We start from the raw sequence: 15,660 nt of genomic DNA on the forward strand, positions 1-15,660 counted from the left end.
GATCAGAATTAGATGTTACCGCCGGAATCAGATATATGTAATGACTAGTAATGACTCCCTGGTGCGTTGTCTAGGGGTGTGATTGTTGCTTTGGGTGTGAGAGGTCCTGGGTTCAAGAGTCCGATGAGCTGTTTCCTTTGCGAAATTTCCCAGTTTGGGGATGGATAGAGTATTTATAGCCTGCGGCAATGCATTTCAGGCAGTTCGAAGTATTGTGCCCATGGAAATGAGTAGTTGGTGCAGTTGCGAGCGCTCCTCTCGGGACACACACAGGGATTTGCTTACGTAAAAAAGAAACACGAGTAGTAATAGGTTTAAAGAGGAGAGAAAAAAAATGCCCCGTGACAGCGCAAAGGCACAGGACATCACAGCCAAGGTAGCGCAAATAATCGCAATGAGTGACCACCTTTGTAGTGAACCCTAAAAGTATTGGATTGGACTCGGTATTGGCAGATACTCAAAATCAAATGGCTCGAACTTGAGGGCAAAAAAAGAATTGGGACACCCCTAGTAAAAACCCAGTCTAAATACATTTAATGTCACTGGATCTAATGTTAGAAGGTTTAAGCAGCTGCCGAGCCAAGCAAATATTAAAACTTTTCTTCATCATTCGCCAGAACTGTTGTTGAAACTACAAATCCTACTTCCACAGATTTCTTGTTTGTCTGCCACAGATTTCATAGCTTCAAGCTGGACTTAGATATTTGGGAGTAACTGTACGAGCGGAAGCCATGCAGAAAAATGACTCCATATGGAGGAAGCAGCTGGTGTAGTCACTTTTTGACAAACATTTTACATGGAAACTTTGGGTCACACAGGGAGTGCTTTTCTCTCCAGGGAGGAGAGAGGCATCAAACAACAGTAAGAGTGGTGGAATAAATATGTAAAAATATGCCCCTTTGTTCTAAAATAAGTTGCACAAACTTACAACTAGTCACAAGTACCTAAAATTGCCCTCTCATCTGTGTCCTCTAGCAAGAGTTTGATGATGCAGAATCAATTAAAAACATACAGCTGTTCATTTCAAACAAACGCTGATTACTCAAGAAGCAGCAATCTGAAAGTGAGTCTGGTGAAGTTGACCATCTGATGCTTCCTATGCTTACAAGTCTTCTTCAATCAAGAGGGAACAACCTAGATTTGGTGTGTGTGTGTACTCACAGCCAGCAGGCGGTTTTTGTCCTTCTCTGCTGCATTGAGAGCATTCTCCAGGGTCACTCTGTGCTTCTTGGCGACTTCATCCAGAGCTCGAGCCTGGCTCTCCTTCATCTGGCTGGCGTCTTCTTCGTATCGAGCTCGTATGGTGTTCATGTCCATCTTGTGGGATGTCTTCTCCTCGAGCAAGGCCTGGCATGCACAAAACGTACACACACACACACCGGTTTGAATTAAGCTCAAAGGTGAGAATGTTGATAGACAACACACATAACACAGAGCTTGGGCTGACATTCACACCATATGCTGTATTATTCAGCCTTTTTTTGCCAGTGTTTGTTTAGTGACTGCCAAGGAATTAATCCTGCATCCTGTCTGTGGTGTCTAAAATTTGATCTCTCTGTCTCTCTCTCTGTCACCAATTCACACTCATATTGGTTTTCCTGCACAGGAGGGGCTGGTACTGGTAATCAGTGACAGGCAGTATCGTTGGACATCTTGTTCCGATGGTCCTTGAATCCACCATGTACGAGCAACTCTAAGCACAAAATCAAGAAATTTCACCACAACAACTTTATTCTACATGTCTAAAGATCAATGGAGGTTAAACTCGTGATGTCACAGGATGCTGTTATGCCAACTAAGTGGCAGCATTTTGTTGAAAACTACGGAGCCCCTGTGATGACATGGTAAAAAAAATCAATCAATCGTGGCCCCCGAAATATGTATAACGCGCGCACAAAATACTAATTCGTGGCCACGAAATACTACTTCGTTCCCACGAAATACTACTTCGTTCCCACGAAATACTACTTCGTTCCCACGAAATACTAATTTGTTCCCACGAAATACTAATTCATTTGCAGAAAATACTACTTCGTGGCCACTAATTAGTATTGTTATTGACAGGGTGCATGGGAGCGGGCTGCCCGACCAGGGAGCACCTTTCCCGGGCAGCAGGGAGCAGCCCGCTCCCATGCGCCCTGTCAATAACAATACTAATTCGTGCAAAGTGCGGTATTCATTCACTCCACATTCACACAGTGGCAGTGGTAAGCTACACCTGTAGCCACAGCTTCCCTTTGGGGAAGACTAACAGAGACTACCAGTGTGCACATACGGCCTCTGCCAAATATTCATTCATACACTGGTGAATGGGCCACCACCAAGATGGTTAAAAGATTCCAGTGGGATTCAAGCCAACCTTCTGGTTATATTGGACGACCCTCTACCACTAAGCCACTGCCACCCCGTTAGTAAGCCTCCAAACAAATAGACGATCAGCTACACCAAGACACCTAAATACAAAGAAACCATTCATCATCAACATTCATCATCAAGGGGGTCAGTATATACAAGGGGGCGCAATAGTTGGATCAATAACAGTTACATGTAAATGTCAGGAAATCTGATTCCTGGACACATGTCAGTGCTCATGGTTGAGTTGAGTCCAGCTGCCGTAAAATTTAAGTGGATAATATTGTGTTTTTTACTTGTGTTTTCACAGTGTCTTCCTCTGAAACCAGCCATGTTGCTGCTTGTTTTGCCACTCAGTCCAGGTAAGGGGGTTTCTAGGGTGGAGGTGATGTCTGCACAATACAAGAAGTTTAATATCCCATGCCCTTACGCCCTTTCAATCTGGCCAGAATCACCACCCACGCCCATCCATCCTCAATCTTCTGAACCAGTTAGAAGTATATTTTGAGCCCAGCATCTAACACAACAGTTGTAAAGGAGATGCTTTCCCAGACACACACACAGGCTAAGGAGAGGAGAGAGACGTAAACCTTAAATGACAGCAAAGGACTCAGAGTGATGAAAATGAAACGGTAGATCTAAACGGGATTTAATGTGGCCCTTTCTCTGCAAAAGGGAGAAATTAACCTCTCACTTCATTTGTTTATGTCACACTGTGGAGTTTTCCCTTATATGAAAGGCCATATGAAAACACAGCAGTCTCACCCAGTTTGACCAGTTTGTTTGATGTTTCTTGGTAAATTTCCAAAACAGCCCTTTGGTTTGGAGCAATTACTGAACACCAGTGTGATCGCTCTCTGATGGGAGATTAGAAGTTGTTTCATGTTGCTGCCAGCATCAGATAATCTGCCAGATACCGACTGGTTTTAAAGCACCTAAATAAAATAGAAATTGCAGAGCTAATTTGTTAAAATTTCTTTTGCATCATCATAATCTCACCTGTTATTAAGTAAAGAACCAAAAGAATAGTCTATAATATTTTAATGGATCTCTTAGTGCCTACTACTATGGTTTTAGCACCAGAAGAAGGTACTCTCACACTTTTCTTGTGCATCGTCAGCTGAACTAATTGATAATACTGTTCCTTTTTTTAGTGTTTTGGCAGGATTTGGCTAATTAAAATGTGGCTGAAGTCATGCAGTGAAAAAGCAGCTACTTTCCTAATTAAATCCAAATATGGTGGCTTCAGATTAGTTTTTTTTTTCCACCGAGAAAATCAACATTCTGACAACAAACTGAGTCCACTGTTGGCGGAGTAGAGTTTGTTGTCTCTGTGTCTCAATACAAGGTCTGACAGCTTTTGTCCTGGCCTTTCTTTTGTTCTTCTTTTATGGATTTAAAGATGGATTTCCAGGGAGCAGTACCAACCAAACAGAGAGACGAGCTTGCAACTTGTAGGCACCATCTTTGCGCCGTCCAGTGGGGCGGAAGCATGATGATCAGTACTGACCTTTTTGGTTTTGCCTTTCTGTTTGCTTTTGTTGCTTTGTTCTTTATTTACCTATTCTTTATTCAAGAATGGAAAAGTCTCCACCTCCTGTCTCTTCCTCAGGCCTGGGTAACATTATTGTTGCTTCCCCTTATCCCCTAGAACGCAACATTGTTCTACGATGGACTGGCGACCTGTCCAGACTATACCCTACCTCTTGCCTGCAGATAAAGTATTAAAGACATTCCTTAGACATAGTGTCCTTTGTCCAACAGTGTCCAACAGAGTGTGCATGCTCTGACACGACAATAAACACAGGGTATAGCTAGTCAGGTTGCTAGAAAGTGTAAAATTGATATGAATCTTAACAATAATGTCAAGCAAGAAATGACTTAGGATTGAAAAGCTGTTGGAGAAGTGATCCAAGATTTCCCATCATCCATTTAAATTCACAGCAAGGAACACTCCCAGCTCTCAGAGGATTACACGGCACAAATGTCAGCGATAAAAGGATGGGAAAACACACATGAAGCAGCAACGCTTGACATTTACTGTCAGCTGCGGCTGGTCTGCTGACTACATTGTTTCTTAAATCATCTGACCTTTAAGCTTTTTTTTTTTAAACAAACTTTGTAAATGCTCCAATCATCGGGTTTGACCTATTCAGCTGTTTAAATATTTCGTTGCATACATAAGATCTATATAATATGTGCCTACTTATGTTCCATACTCTACGAGAACAAAGAACTTTCATCTCGCTCTTGCCCCTTCTCGGAGCGCTTGTTCGGCAGCTCTCGTAGCTTGTTCTTGACACTCGTCTTGCGTTGATGTTGTAGGTTTTGTGTTTTGTTAGTGTTGTTAGTTTAGCTTTAATGGCCTTTGTATTGTACAGTAGTTAAAGGCCTTGAATGAGCACAGATGGGGGATTATGGCCTGTAAAATCACAGGAAAGTCCAAAAGGAAGGAAGAAAGAAACATGATCACGATGTTTGGTTGATACTCCAAAACCAACATGTGGTGTTGTTTGCATGAGTGGAGCAATAAATTCCACCAGTTAAAGTAAGGAGTAGGTATAATTGAGCTCAATTTCACTTTAGTTTTCACTGAAAGGATTAGAGATTAAAATTGGCTGCATGTGGAAAAAACAAACACTACTTTTCTAGGCTGTCATCCCAATTAAGACATTTTTTCGTGCACTATACAGATATACCCCAGAAAGATGTCAATTACAGCAGCTGGTTGTTTCCAAGGCCTAGAAATACTGTGCTGTCCTATTATTATGTTCTCCAGGTGAGGAGAGTGAGTAGTTTTGGGAAAGTCATGCTGCATTCAAGTCACATGGGAAAAAACCGACAGTTCAAATTTGTCTCCTCTTTTTTAACCATTATTTGTAATGCAGTAATCTAATGGCTTCTAATGAGTATTGGTGGGATTTTATAGACAACTCTGTGTTGAGCACTGAGCTATTAAATGTTAGGATAAAAAAAGAGGTCTGGAGAAAAGTCTGCAGATGGGTTTAGTCACTGCATCTTGATAACTTACTGGTTATTCATAGCGGAGTTACTACAGCCTGACATGAATATAAAACAACACACACACACCTTCTCCAGGGATTGGATCTGCTGTTTTTGTCTTTCCTCGAGGGCTTGGCCCTGGCTCAGCAGGGCCTCCCTCTCTTCCTCCATCCTCACCACCTTGTCCTTCAGCCGGCTTCGCTCGTTGTCTAGGTCCCTGATGGCTGCTTCCTGGGTCATCTGGGTGGCCTGCAGGCTGCTTATCTGACCTATGACGGGGACAGAGTTGACAGGCGTGAGGAGACCGCACAGTAGAATGGAATGTCATCAGCATACTGTCATTCTAGGTCATTTTTATAAATGCATCTAGCACATTTTATTCAGTCCTGAATGTGTTTATGTTTCTGATTTCCTTTCAAAGACAACATGGGAGTAGCATCAGAAGTCAGTAACTCACTAAATATTGTTTAGGGACATTAAACACTGCTTCGTTTGTCTTTTTTTCTTTTTTCCAAAAATGTTTAAAAATTTAAGAAATCTAGATACTGTGAAATTTGTGAAATCTTTATATATATATATATATATATATATATATATATATATATATATATAGACTGGTGAGCATCAGAGCCACCATCCAAGATGAAACAGCCAAAATCCACGAGTACATCAGGAAGATGGCCCCAAGCGATGGAATACTTAGTGACCCCCTCCACAGAATGTACCACCGACAGATACAGGAAGTGGCTGACATCGAGAAGTCCTACCAGTGGCTGGATAAAGCTGGACTGAAAAACAGCACAGAGGCACTAATCGCAGCAGCACAGGAACAGGCCCTGAGCACAAGATCGATAGAGGCTGGGGTCTACCACACCAGACAGCACCCCAGGTGCAGACTGTGCAAAGACGCCCCTGAGACAATCCAGCACATAACAGCAGGGTGTAAGATGCTAGCAGGCAGGGCGTACATGGAACGGCATAACCAAGGCATAGTGTACAGGAACATCTGTGCCTGGAGGTCCCAAGGTCAATATGGGACACACCCCCAAAGGTGATTGAGAATGACCAAGCTAAGATCCTGTGGGACTTCCAGATACAGACCGACAAAATGGTGATGGCTAACCGACGGGACATAGTAGTAGTGGACAAACAGCAGAAAGCTGTAGTGGTAGATGTAGCAATCCCATGTGATGGCAACATACCAAAGAATGAACATGAGAAACTGGAGAAATACCAAGGGCTTAAAGAGGAGCTAGAAAAGATGTGGAAGAGAGAAGGTAACAGTGGTCCCCGTAGTAATTGGAACCCTCGGGGCTGTGACCCCCAAACTCGGAGAGTGGCTCCAACAGATCACAGGAACAACGTCAGAACTTTCAGTCCAGAAGAGCGCAGTGCTAGGAACAGCTAAGATACTACGAAGAATGCTCAAGTTCCCAGGCCTCTGGAAGAGTCTGGAAGAGGCCTGTCAAATCAATTGATTATACAGGCTGCATTAAGAGAAGTAAAAAAAAAATTTCATGTAAGTCTTTAACCTGATACCGGCAAATAGGTGGTGTGTTTCTATCAGGTGTGGCCACCTCATGCCACTTATTTAGGTGTAATTTAATTAACACACAACACTTAATTGTTTGAAATCAAGGGCGTAGTTTGATCATTGACAGAGGTGGAGGTGTCCCCACCAATGTCCAGCGATTACTAAATTGTCCCCGCCAATAATTTGATCCCTTCAAAAAAAAAAAAAAAAAAAAAAATTTCACTCATTGGGTTCAGGAAGGGTTAAATTCAGTTCTATTCTTGCGTCCTACCAATAGATATCCTCCTGTCCCAAAGCCCTTGATATTATGATTCTGATTGGGTTATATCAAGGGCTCTGGTCCTACCATAACACTTGTGTATGATTGGCTGGGCCCTGTTTATATTTATTTTTTAGCTTTTTAAACCTAATTTCAAGATTTCATTAAATATTTTAATACTTTTTACACCTTTGTTGTCCTCCTTTTTTGCTTAGTCCCTAACAGTTTCCACAATGCATACCCGATGCTCCGGTTACTCCACATTAATCCCTTCTTGACTGACCTTGACAGGCTGTACGATCTGTATTGTGCTGTCATGACATCTTATTAATCTATCATAAGACATGCGCACAGCTCTGTTGGAAATTGATAACGCATCCTCGGTGAGCGCACAAAGCTCACAGGAACTAATGGGCCGAGTACAATTCTGCGCTAAGCTGCTGCCACGACTCACATGCTGCAGATGGTAATGTTTATGCACGAAGTAATGACAGAGAGACATCATAAGATATTAAATCCGAATCTAACACACAACAATTTCACCCAAGGCGAGTGCACACAAACTGGGTGTAACAGAGAGCCTCCTCTGTCACTGAGAACCTGGGAATGCCATTAACTCCCACATACAGGGATACATGCTATTAATGTTACAAGCCATAATTCCGCAAACAAGGTGAGAGGTTAGCGCATATGTTTGATGTGTTCGCACAAAATACATATGCGCTACATATGACAACAGGGGATAGAGAGAGAGAGGAGAAAAAAGACAAGGAAAGAAGAGGAAGATATCTTACTGGCTTTGAGTAATATTTCAGTTGCTTGCTGCTGAACTCGGTCTCTGGCTGCTTCCAGTTCACATTCAGCCTCCTTCTGACGGATCTCCACAATCTCAGAGTTCTGGGTCACCTCGTCCAGTTGCTTAGTTAGGTCCTGCAGATAGGTGAAACCACACAGCTTTGTTAAGATGAGCTTTTTTTACTGCTGCTTACAAGTTTAACTATGCAAATAAAAGAATGACAGCCAATCCAATAAAAAAAAATGTGAATTTTTTTTTTTATTTCGGGACCTCAGATTTCCACAATCACTGTGCCAATATTAGCATATTGATGGCGCATTAATAATACTGACGATTAAGAACCCAAATGCTGACTGCTGCTCAATTAATACGAACTACACTGCAGGGAGGGATTCGAAATGAACTCACACATACACGCACACGTACAAACACACAGACGCAGTACAGTACAGTGGCTGTGTGATTTAGCTCTTTGTAAGAACTCATGAGAGGCAATTTCACATCTTTCAATCCCATCAAACAGCCGGCCTCAAACTTAATTAATGCTGCTGCGCCTACGACAATGAAACCTCAGTCTGGTGCAACCACGGAGGAGTCACACATGAAATACACAATACACATGCTGATTGATGTGTTATCCATTTTAAATTTTAAACCCATATATTTTTAATTTTCTTACTGTACCAGTACTGCAGGAATTGGTCCTTGTGTGAGGCTTGTAGTTCGCAAATCACTATACATCAGCTGATGTTGATGATGATACAGCTCACTGATGTTATATCATCTCATTATCGTGGATTTGTTGGTATGATGTGACCTTGACCGTGTTTTGCTATTGGTAAAATTAGCTAAGCTTGGTAAGCAAGCTGTATTGTAGCTACACCACATTGATTTGCTATTGTTTACTGATCCTATGTTATGTCATTTGGATGAGTATATGAACCAAGACCCCTTTGGTGGGGTCCTGATTTCTTCACACGTCTGCTTTTGCGTAAGGTCTTGGTGTATGCTGGAGTCTGGTCCAGAAGTAAGGCACGTTATTGTCCAGAACAGACATTGTGAAAAAGGTATTTACCACCTATAATGTATTTTATGGATGTTATATGTTTAATGATGGAGGTTTTTCTCTATTTTCCTTTCTCACACAGTCTCTTCTTCTCCTGCTTCTAGTCTCCATCAGTCTCTGCTCAAGCCACCAATGTGGCATCAAGCTGTTATTTTAGAATGTCTTTTGCAACCCTCTTCCGCCCTGTATAGTGCCAGCCTCAAGTCCTTGATGCCATGCCAAGCCTTCATCTCTCCCAATCTCCAGTCCTAGTTTCTTCAACACCACCAGGTCTAGACCCCCAGGGTTATAATCCTTCCATTGGCCACTCCTCCTAGAACTTGATGGTATGACTTGGGAGTCTAAATGCATGTCCCTGCGTCATTAGTTTGACTGCCGTTGCTAGGCAATCAAACTATTGTTCTTCACCCTCTTTCTTCTATCTTATTCTTCCATACGTTTTTTTCAAAAAATTAAATTTTTCCAAATATTAAGCAATTTCGGTGTCATTTTTAACATGGAGTCTAGGAGAGAGCCCTTCAATGAGGGTCATCGGCCAAATGTATCTGCTCCAACAAATTTCAAGCTACAGACTCCATTTTAGTCTTGAAACCATTGACAGTAAAAACTATGGACAGAGCTTCTCTGTACTCGGTGGGAGGTTCCGGGACGTGATGACCGACGCTATGTTGGTAGCATCACGTCCGCTAAAAATCCAAATATGGACAAAGAGGGGGAGCACGAGCGGGGTTTAGGGGGGCGGGCGATCGTGGAAGCAGGAAACTCACACTGTGATACAGCAACTGTCTGTCACTCAAGCGGCAACGCCCATAATTAGCGGATTTTAAGTTAACTTGGCCGATACTCTTAGACCCGGTTCACACTGGGGAAATCAATCCGGCTAGAGCAGGATTCATATCTGGATGTATGAGTGTGAACACCGCAAATCCGGCTATATCCAGCTTGATTTCAATCCACCTCTCAGAGGTGGATCTAGCTAGATTGGCTTAAATCTGGCTCAGGTCTGAACGAAAATGCGGCTAGCGAAACCCTCAAGCCACGTCATACTTCCAGTTCATGAGGTCCAGGTCATATACAAAAGCTGTATGTAAACAACTGTTGAACTACGACAGCTTTGCTGGAGTTTATTCTCCAGTCCTCCACTCTTGTCATAGACTATAAGGATGAACTGACCATGATGTCAGTGACAAGTTTCTAAAAAGTGCTTTTAAAGGACAGTGGAAACTGTTTTTGTTTATTTGCATGGAGACCTATAGGAATTGACTCAACTGTGGAGCCAGCCCCTCAAGGTATTCCAGGTACTGCAGTTTTGGAAGTTCACTGAGCTCAATGGGCTAAAAATAGTAACTACAAATCCCACAAGAGTCCCACCTTGTTACCATCACATTACTTTATTTCATGGCGTCGCATCTGCCTTTCACACTTATAGAAGCTGGCTGCCTTTCTATTTAGATATAAAAGCGCCTCTTTTCCTTGATTGATTGTTTTATTTTGCTAAAAGCTTCCATCAAGTTGTCCAGACAGGCTTTACCTGAGAGTCCAAACACACTGACAGCATCAATTTGCCACGGCCCTTTAGAAGAGAATTTCACTTGGGGGGAATAACTGTAACTGCATGAATATTCCAAGAGAAGCTTGTGAGCAGTCAGCCATTAATTACGTCTGTCTGAGTTACTCCGAGCGATCATATGCTTGTGTTTCTCTGGAGACTTGCCTACTAAATCATATGCTAACGGAGGATGACAGAGAACAGGAGAAGCAAGGATATGTAGCATCCCCGGCATCAACCAACAACTGTTCGATATTTGATGCCACTGTTTCTACCCACGGAGCGATCGGGCGCTTGTAATTATCCCATCCTCAGACTCAGAAATGTATTAATTATCTAGAGTCTCAATACATTTCTTTTTTTTGGCCTATCTAAAAATGTCCCTCCACCTGAGCAACTTCTGTTTCTGCAAAGGGATAAGAAATTAAACAAAAGATTAAAAATAAGCTGTGAGCTTGTTCAGATTAAATTAAAATCTATTATCTTCCAACCATGAACTCGCAGCAGGAAGTGAAGGATTAAGAGATATGTCCATACACTGAGGCTGTTATTAAGTGATTATTGTGATGTTACCATAACAACAGAAACAAATCAACCATGCAGCGCACAAAAGACAGTTTCTTCTATCTGCTTGTATCAAATGCTATCAAGTGAAGTTGTTGCTGTCTGCTTCTTTATCTGGGTTACAGTTAATTGCCCTGATAGATAATAAATGATTAACATTGCAGCCATGGCTGACCTTGATCGTGTTCGCAGCAACACTAAGCAGAGGAGATTCCTTCCTGTTCTGTGCATTTACAGATAATTTCACACAAGCTTTGCGTCATAACAACTAAAGACCTACTTAATCAGGCCCCCTGCCCCCAAGCACACGTCAACTTTATTTTCAACGGTCGAGATAATCAGGGGAGGCCACAGCAAAGACGATTAAAGCTGTAATCAGGCCTTAAAAGTTAGGCCCGACCTGGACCGAATCCGACAGAATTCGGCCCGAGCCCGACAAGTACATTTTGACTGACAGCAGTATTGAATTGAATTGTATACGAAAGCAACTATCATACGTCTAGACAACGCGCCAGAGGGTCATTGATAGCACTAATACATATATATCCGAGTACTGATTGGGAGGTAACGTCCGATTCCGATCGAGTCTGAAACCACTCTGGCCTGATTTCCAATCACTTGATTGAATCTGAACATCCCTAATTTTGACCATGTTATTTTTAAATTTGTACAATGTAGATAAAGTACACATGCTGTTAAATATTTTACCACTGTATCTGTCTGCCCAACAGTCGGTTCATAATGGCCGCCTGCTGCAGCTTAATAGATCACTAGTGGGCTCTCTGGGACTGGGAACCAGTAAAGTTGAAGAGCATAAAACCAGAAAGCAGCAAGAGGGAGGAAATAAAATCAGCTTCAGCTTGTTCACATTACATTATTTCATCCATTTTTAAAATAAAGGTACTGGCAATAGTGGCTTTAATTTCTGAAGTAAGCTACAATATGAAAAAAGGCTTTGGTTGGACAGGTGCTTAAAGATCTACTTTGTGTTATTTAATCTATAAAGTGACTTGAAAGGTAGCCACTTTACCTCATTTCATCCCATATACCCCATTTTATTTTATATCTGCGTTTTATCTTCTATTACAGACATAAAATTTTGCAGGCTGGTCATAAAAACTTCATCAGAATATGGATAATAAGAGCCAATGACGGGAGGGTTACACCTTGACGCTGCTCTCTGCGGCGTTGAGCGACGACTGCAGTTTGTGGGACTTCTCTCGGTTTTCCCGAGCTTCATCTGTGACCCTGGCGAGCTCTGCCCTAAGTTTCCCAAGAGTTTTCTGAAGAGCAGCCTCCTGAGTCTCGAACTCCCACCGCAGCTCGGCCTCGGTACGTTTCCACGCCAACAGGTTGTCTGCGGTCAGCTGCTGGGTTCTCTTCATGGCCTCCAGCTCGCGCTCATAAAACGCCTGAGCCTTTGAAGAAGAGGAAGAAGAGTTTATGGACTGATTGATCATCACTAAGACACTTGCAGCTGTTTAGGTGTTACAATAACTACAGAGGCTACATCTCTGTACCTTGCTCAGCTTGGCTTCATACTCCTCCACCAGTCTCTTCTTGTCTTGCTTGAGCTCCTCCACCCGTTCCGACAGAGAATCAACCTGTAGAAGAAAAGATGGAGAACTTTTAATGATGAATTGCAGATTAATTAACTGGTTTCTACACACTTGATAGCTTCTGTCCCAGTTTTGTTTGGAATTCCCTGCAGTGGTTCAGTTTCTTGCATCTTTGCTCTACTTTTGCAGTAGTTACCTCTGCTTTATGAAGCTGTCCCAGTTTCTCTTGGTCTTTGCTGTAGTTTGCATTCTGACTCTGGTGGCTACGAAGGAGTTCCTGGATCTCTTGTCTGTGCTGGGCCTTTAGTTCCTCCAGGGCAGCCTTCTTATCCTGCTCGAACTGGGCCTGGGCCTGGCTGAATGTACGCAGCTTGTCCTCAAAGGACCGCCGCATCTCCTCCACCTCCCTCGACATGGACACCACACGCTGCGTGTGCTGGAAACAGGAATGAAAGGCTGAGCTGAAAGGGGTGATGGGGGGATTGATTTATGGGTTTGTAGGCTTTTTACACAGCAGGTGACTTTTTAAAAGGTCCAAACCAAGTAGTAAAGTAACGGCTGGGGGGATTTTTGACCTTTTTGCTGCCAATCTGGATTCTCTAATGATGGGCTAAACTATGAGGCCGCTCTAATTTCCTCAATTTTATGTTTGCAAAGTGATCCAAAGAGTCAGCTGTACTGAGGCACTTTGCTTGCTACACTAACAAGTTCAAACGATACCTGCAACCTGCAAAGGAATTGTATTGGTAGAAGGTATCCACTGAAACTACAAAGCCCAGGTACTAAAACGTTGGTGCATCATCATTATCACTAGGCACCCATTGCTGTGTACTGACAGAGAAAGTAGTTGATCAGAAACACACACAGTATTAAGAGGTAGAAGCAGGTAGTGATAAACATTTCTTCTGGCTGGATTTACATATTTTCACACCTTTTATTCAATTTGGCTGCACAGTCTGAAATGAGCACTTGTTTTCCGTGGAAGCAGATAATTACATAATCAGTGGCTTTGTACAATGTTGCACCTTCACTCACGATTGAGAGGTCTAGGAGGAGCAGGTGAGAACTGTGACTGACAGCTGCATGTTTTTTTTCCCACTAATTCACTAGAACTTTCACGACAACAACACAAAACCTCAAGCTCCACATGGATGCATACATGTTATACTATACTACTGTATTTTTATGATCATAGTGTGACAGACCTGCTCGGAATCTGAATTGTGATCACATCTAGCATTAGAATTAATGGACACAGGACCCATAACTACTCTGCTAATTGGGGTGGAGAATTGAAAAGTCTTCATAGTATAATGCCATACTTTAACTCCTTAAATATCAAGGTGCATTGCTGGTGAAAAAAACTGTGAGTGGGTATTAAGCGTGTTGATGACTGCATGTGTAAATGGCTGGCATCCTTCTCAGTTCATACACTATATTACCAAAAGTATTCGGTCACCTGCCTTGAGTCACATGAACTTGTGCCATCCCATTCCTAACCCATAGGGTTCAATATGATGTCGGTCCACCTTTTGCAGGTATTACAGCTTCAGCTCTTCTGGGAAGGCTGTCCACAAGGTTGAGGAGTGTGTTTCTAGGAATTTTTGACCATTCTTCCAAAAACGCATTGGTGAGGTCACACACTGACGTTGGTCGAGAAGGCCTGGCTTTCAGTCTCCACTCCAATTCATCCCAAAGGTGTTCTATCGGGTTCAGGTCAGGACTCTGTGCAGGCCAGTCAAGTTCATCCACACCAGACTCGGTCATCCATGTCTTTATGGACCTTAAAAAAAAGTTCCCACAAGGTTGGGAGCATGGAATTGTCCAGAATCTTTGGTCTCCTGAAGCATTCAAAGTTCCTTTCACTGGAACTAAGGGGCCAAGCCCAACTCCTGAAAAACAACCCCACACCATAATTCCTCCTCCACCAAATTTCACAGTCGGCACAATGCAGTCCGAAATGTATCGTTCCCCTGGCAACCTCCAAACCCAGACTCGTCCATCAGATTGCCAGATGGAAAAGTGTGATTCATCACGCCAGAGAACGCGTCTCCACTGCTCTAGAGTCCCGAACTCTTCCATTTCATTATGATAGAGCTGACAGTTGACTGTGGAAAATTTAGGAGCAAGGAAATTTCATGACTGGATTTGTTGCACAGGTGGCATCCTATGACAGTTCCACGCTGGAATTCACTGAGCTCCTGAGAACGGCCCATTCTTTCACAAATGTTTGTAAAAAACAGTCTGCATGCCTAAGTGCTTGATTTTATACACCTGTGGCCAGGCCAAGTGATTAGGACACCTGATTCTGATCATTTGGATGGGTGAGCGAATACTTTTGGCAATGTAGTGTATGTGTATTTCCGTGGGTGTTTTGATTTTTGGAGTGAACTGTCCCTTTAACATTCCTAAAACGGCAGCTGGTGGCACAAGGGACATTGCACACTTTGAACAACCATGTCTCCGCAAATATTCAAAAAATGGCAACGGATTCTGAAAGCTAAGAAACGACTCCACTTAGATTGATTTGTTATTAGGGCAAGGACGGCATTCTGCATGTGAGTGGCATAGTGGAACAGTGGTTGATAAGTTTTTATACATCATTTATACAGAGGACATTTTCTGACACATTCATTGAAACAAAGGACAAAAGTATTAGGCGGCCGCCTACCTGAGCCTCGGTACACAGCTGCATGTCCTCCACCCTCTGACGGTAGCTTTCGAACTCAGCGAGCGCCTGTCTCTTCATCCTTTCATGGAGCTCCATGGACTCCTCCAGAGACTGGATCCGCCTCTTTAGGTCCATCTCATCGCTGATCTTGCTCTTATACTGCAACAAATGTGTTCAAAGGTCTGCTTAGAAAAACTGCATCCACTACACTGTATTGTATAAAAAAACCGTGTAGCCAAATCCTTCAAAATACCTCAAACTTCACTGACCTTTTTAGATATGCTAAAAAACAAAAACAAGTCAACAA

At 42.7% G+C, this 15,660-nt stretch overlaps 1 protein-coding gene across 2 annotated transcripts in view; it reads right to left on the reverse strand.

Annotated features, from left to right (window-relative positions):
* Positions 1 to 15,660, reverse strand: part of fam184ab (family with sequence similarity 184 member Ab) — a 109,563-nt gene that overhangs the window by 49,110 nt on the left and 44,793 nt on the right. For both annotated transcript variants that reach the window (XM_028398405.1, XM_028398406.1), the window contains exons 3-9: positions 15,354 to 15,512; positions 12,879 to 13,118; positions 12,644 to 12,727; positions 12,290 to 12,541; positions 7,943 to 8,078; positions 5,443 to 5,624; positions 1,162 to 1,347 (exon numbers count right to left, since the gene is read on the reverse strand). In XM_028398405.1, the coding sequence (XP_028254206.1) occupies positions 1,162 to 1,347; positions 5,443 to 5,624; positions 7,943 to 8,078; positions 12,290 to 12,541; positions 12,644 to 12,727; positions 12,879 to 13,118; positions 15,354 to 15,512 (1,239 nt within the window). The remainder of the gene's footprint in view (positions 1 to 1,161; positions 1,348 to 5,442; positions 5,625 to 7,942; positions 8,079 to 12,289; positions 12,542 to 12,643; positions 12,728 to 12,878; positions 13,119 to 15,353; positions 15,513 to 15,660) is intronic.

This window comes from Parambassis ranga, unplaced genomic scaffold (genome assembly GCF_900634625.1).
Source record: "Parambassis ranga unplaced genomic scaffold, fParRan2.1 scaffold_21_arrow_ctg1, whole genome shotgun sequence".
Taxonomy (NCBI): domain Eukaryota; kingdom Metazoa; phylum Chordata; class Actinopteri; family Ambassidae; genus Parambassis; species Parambassis ranga.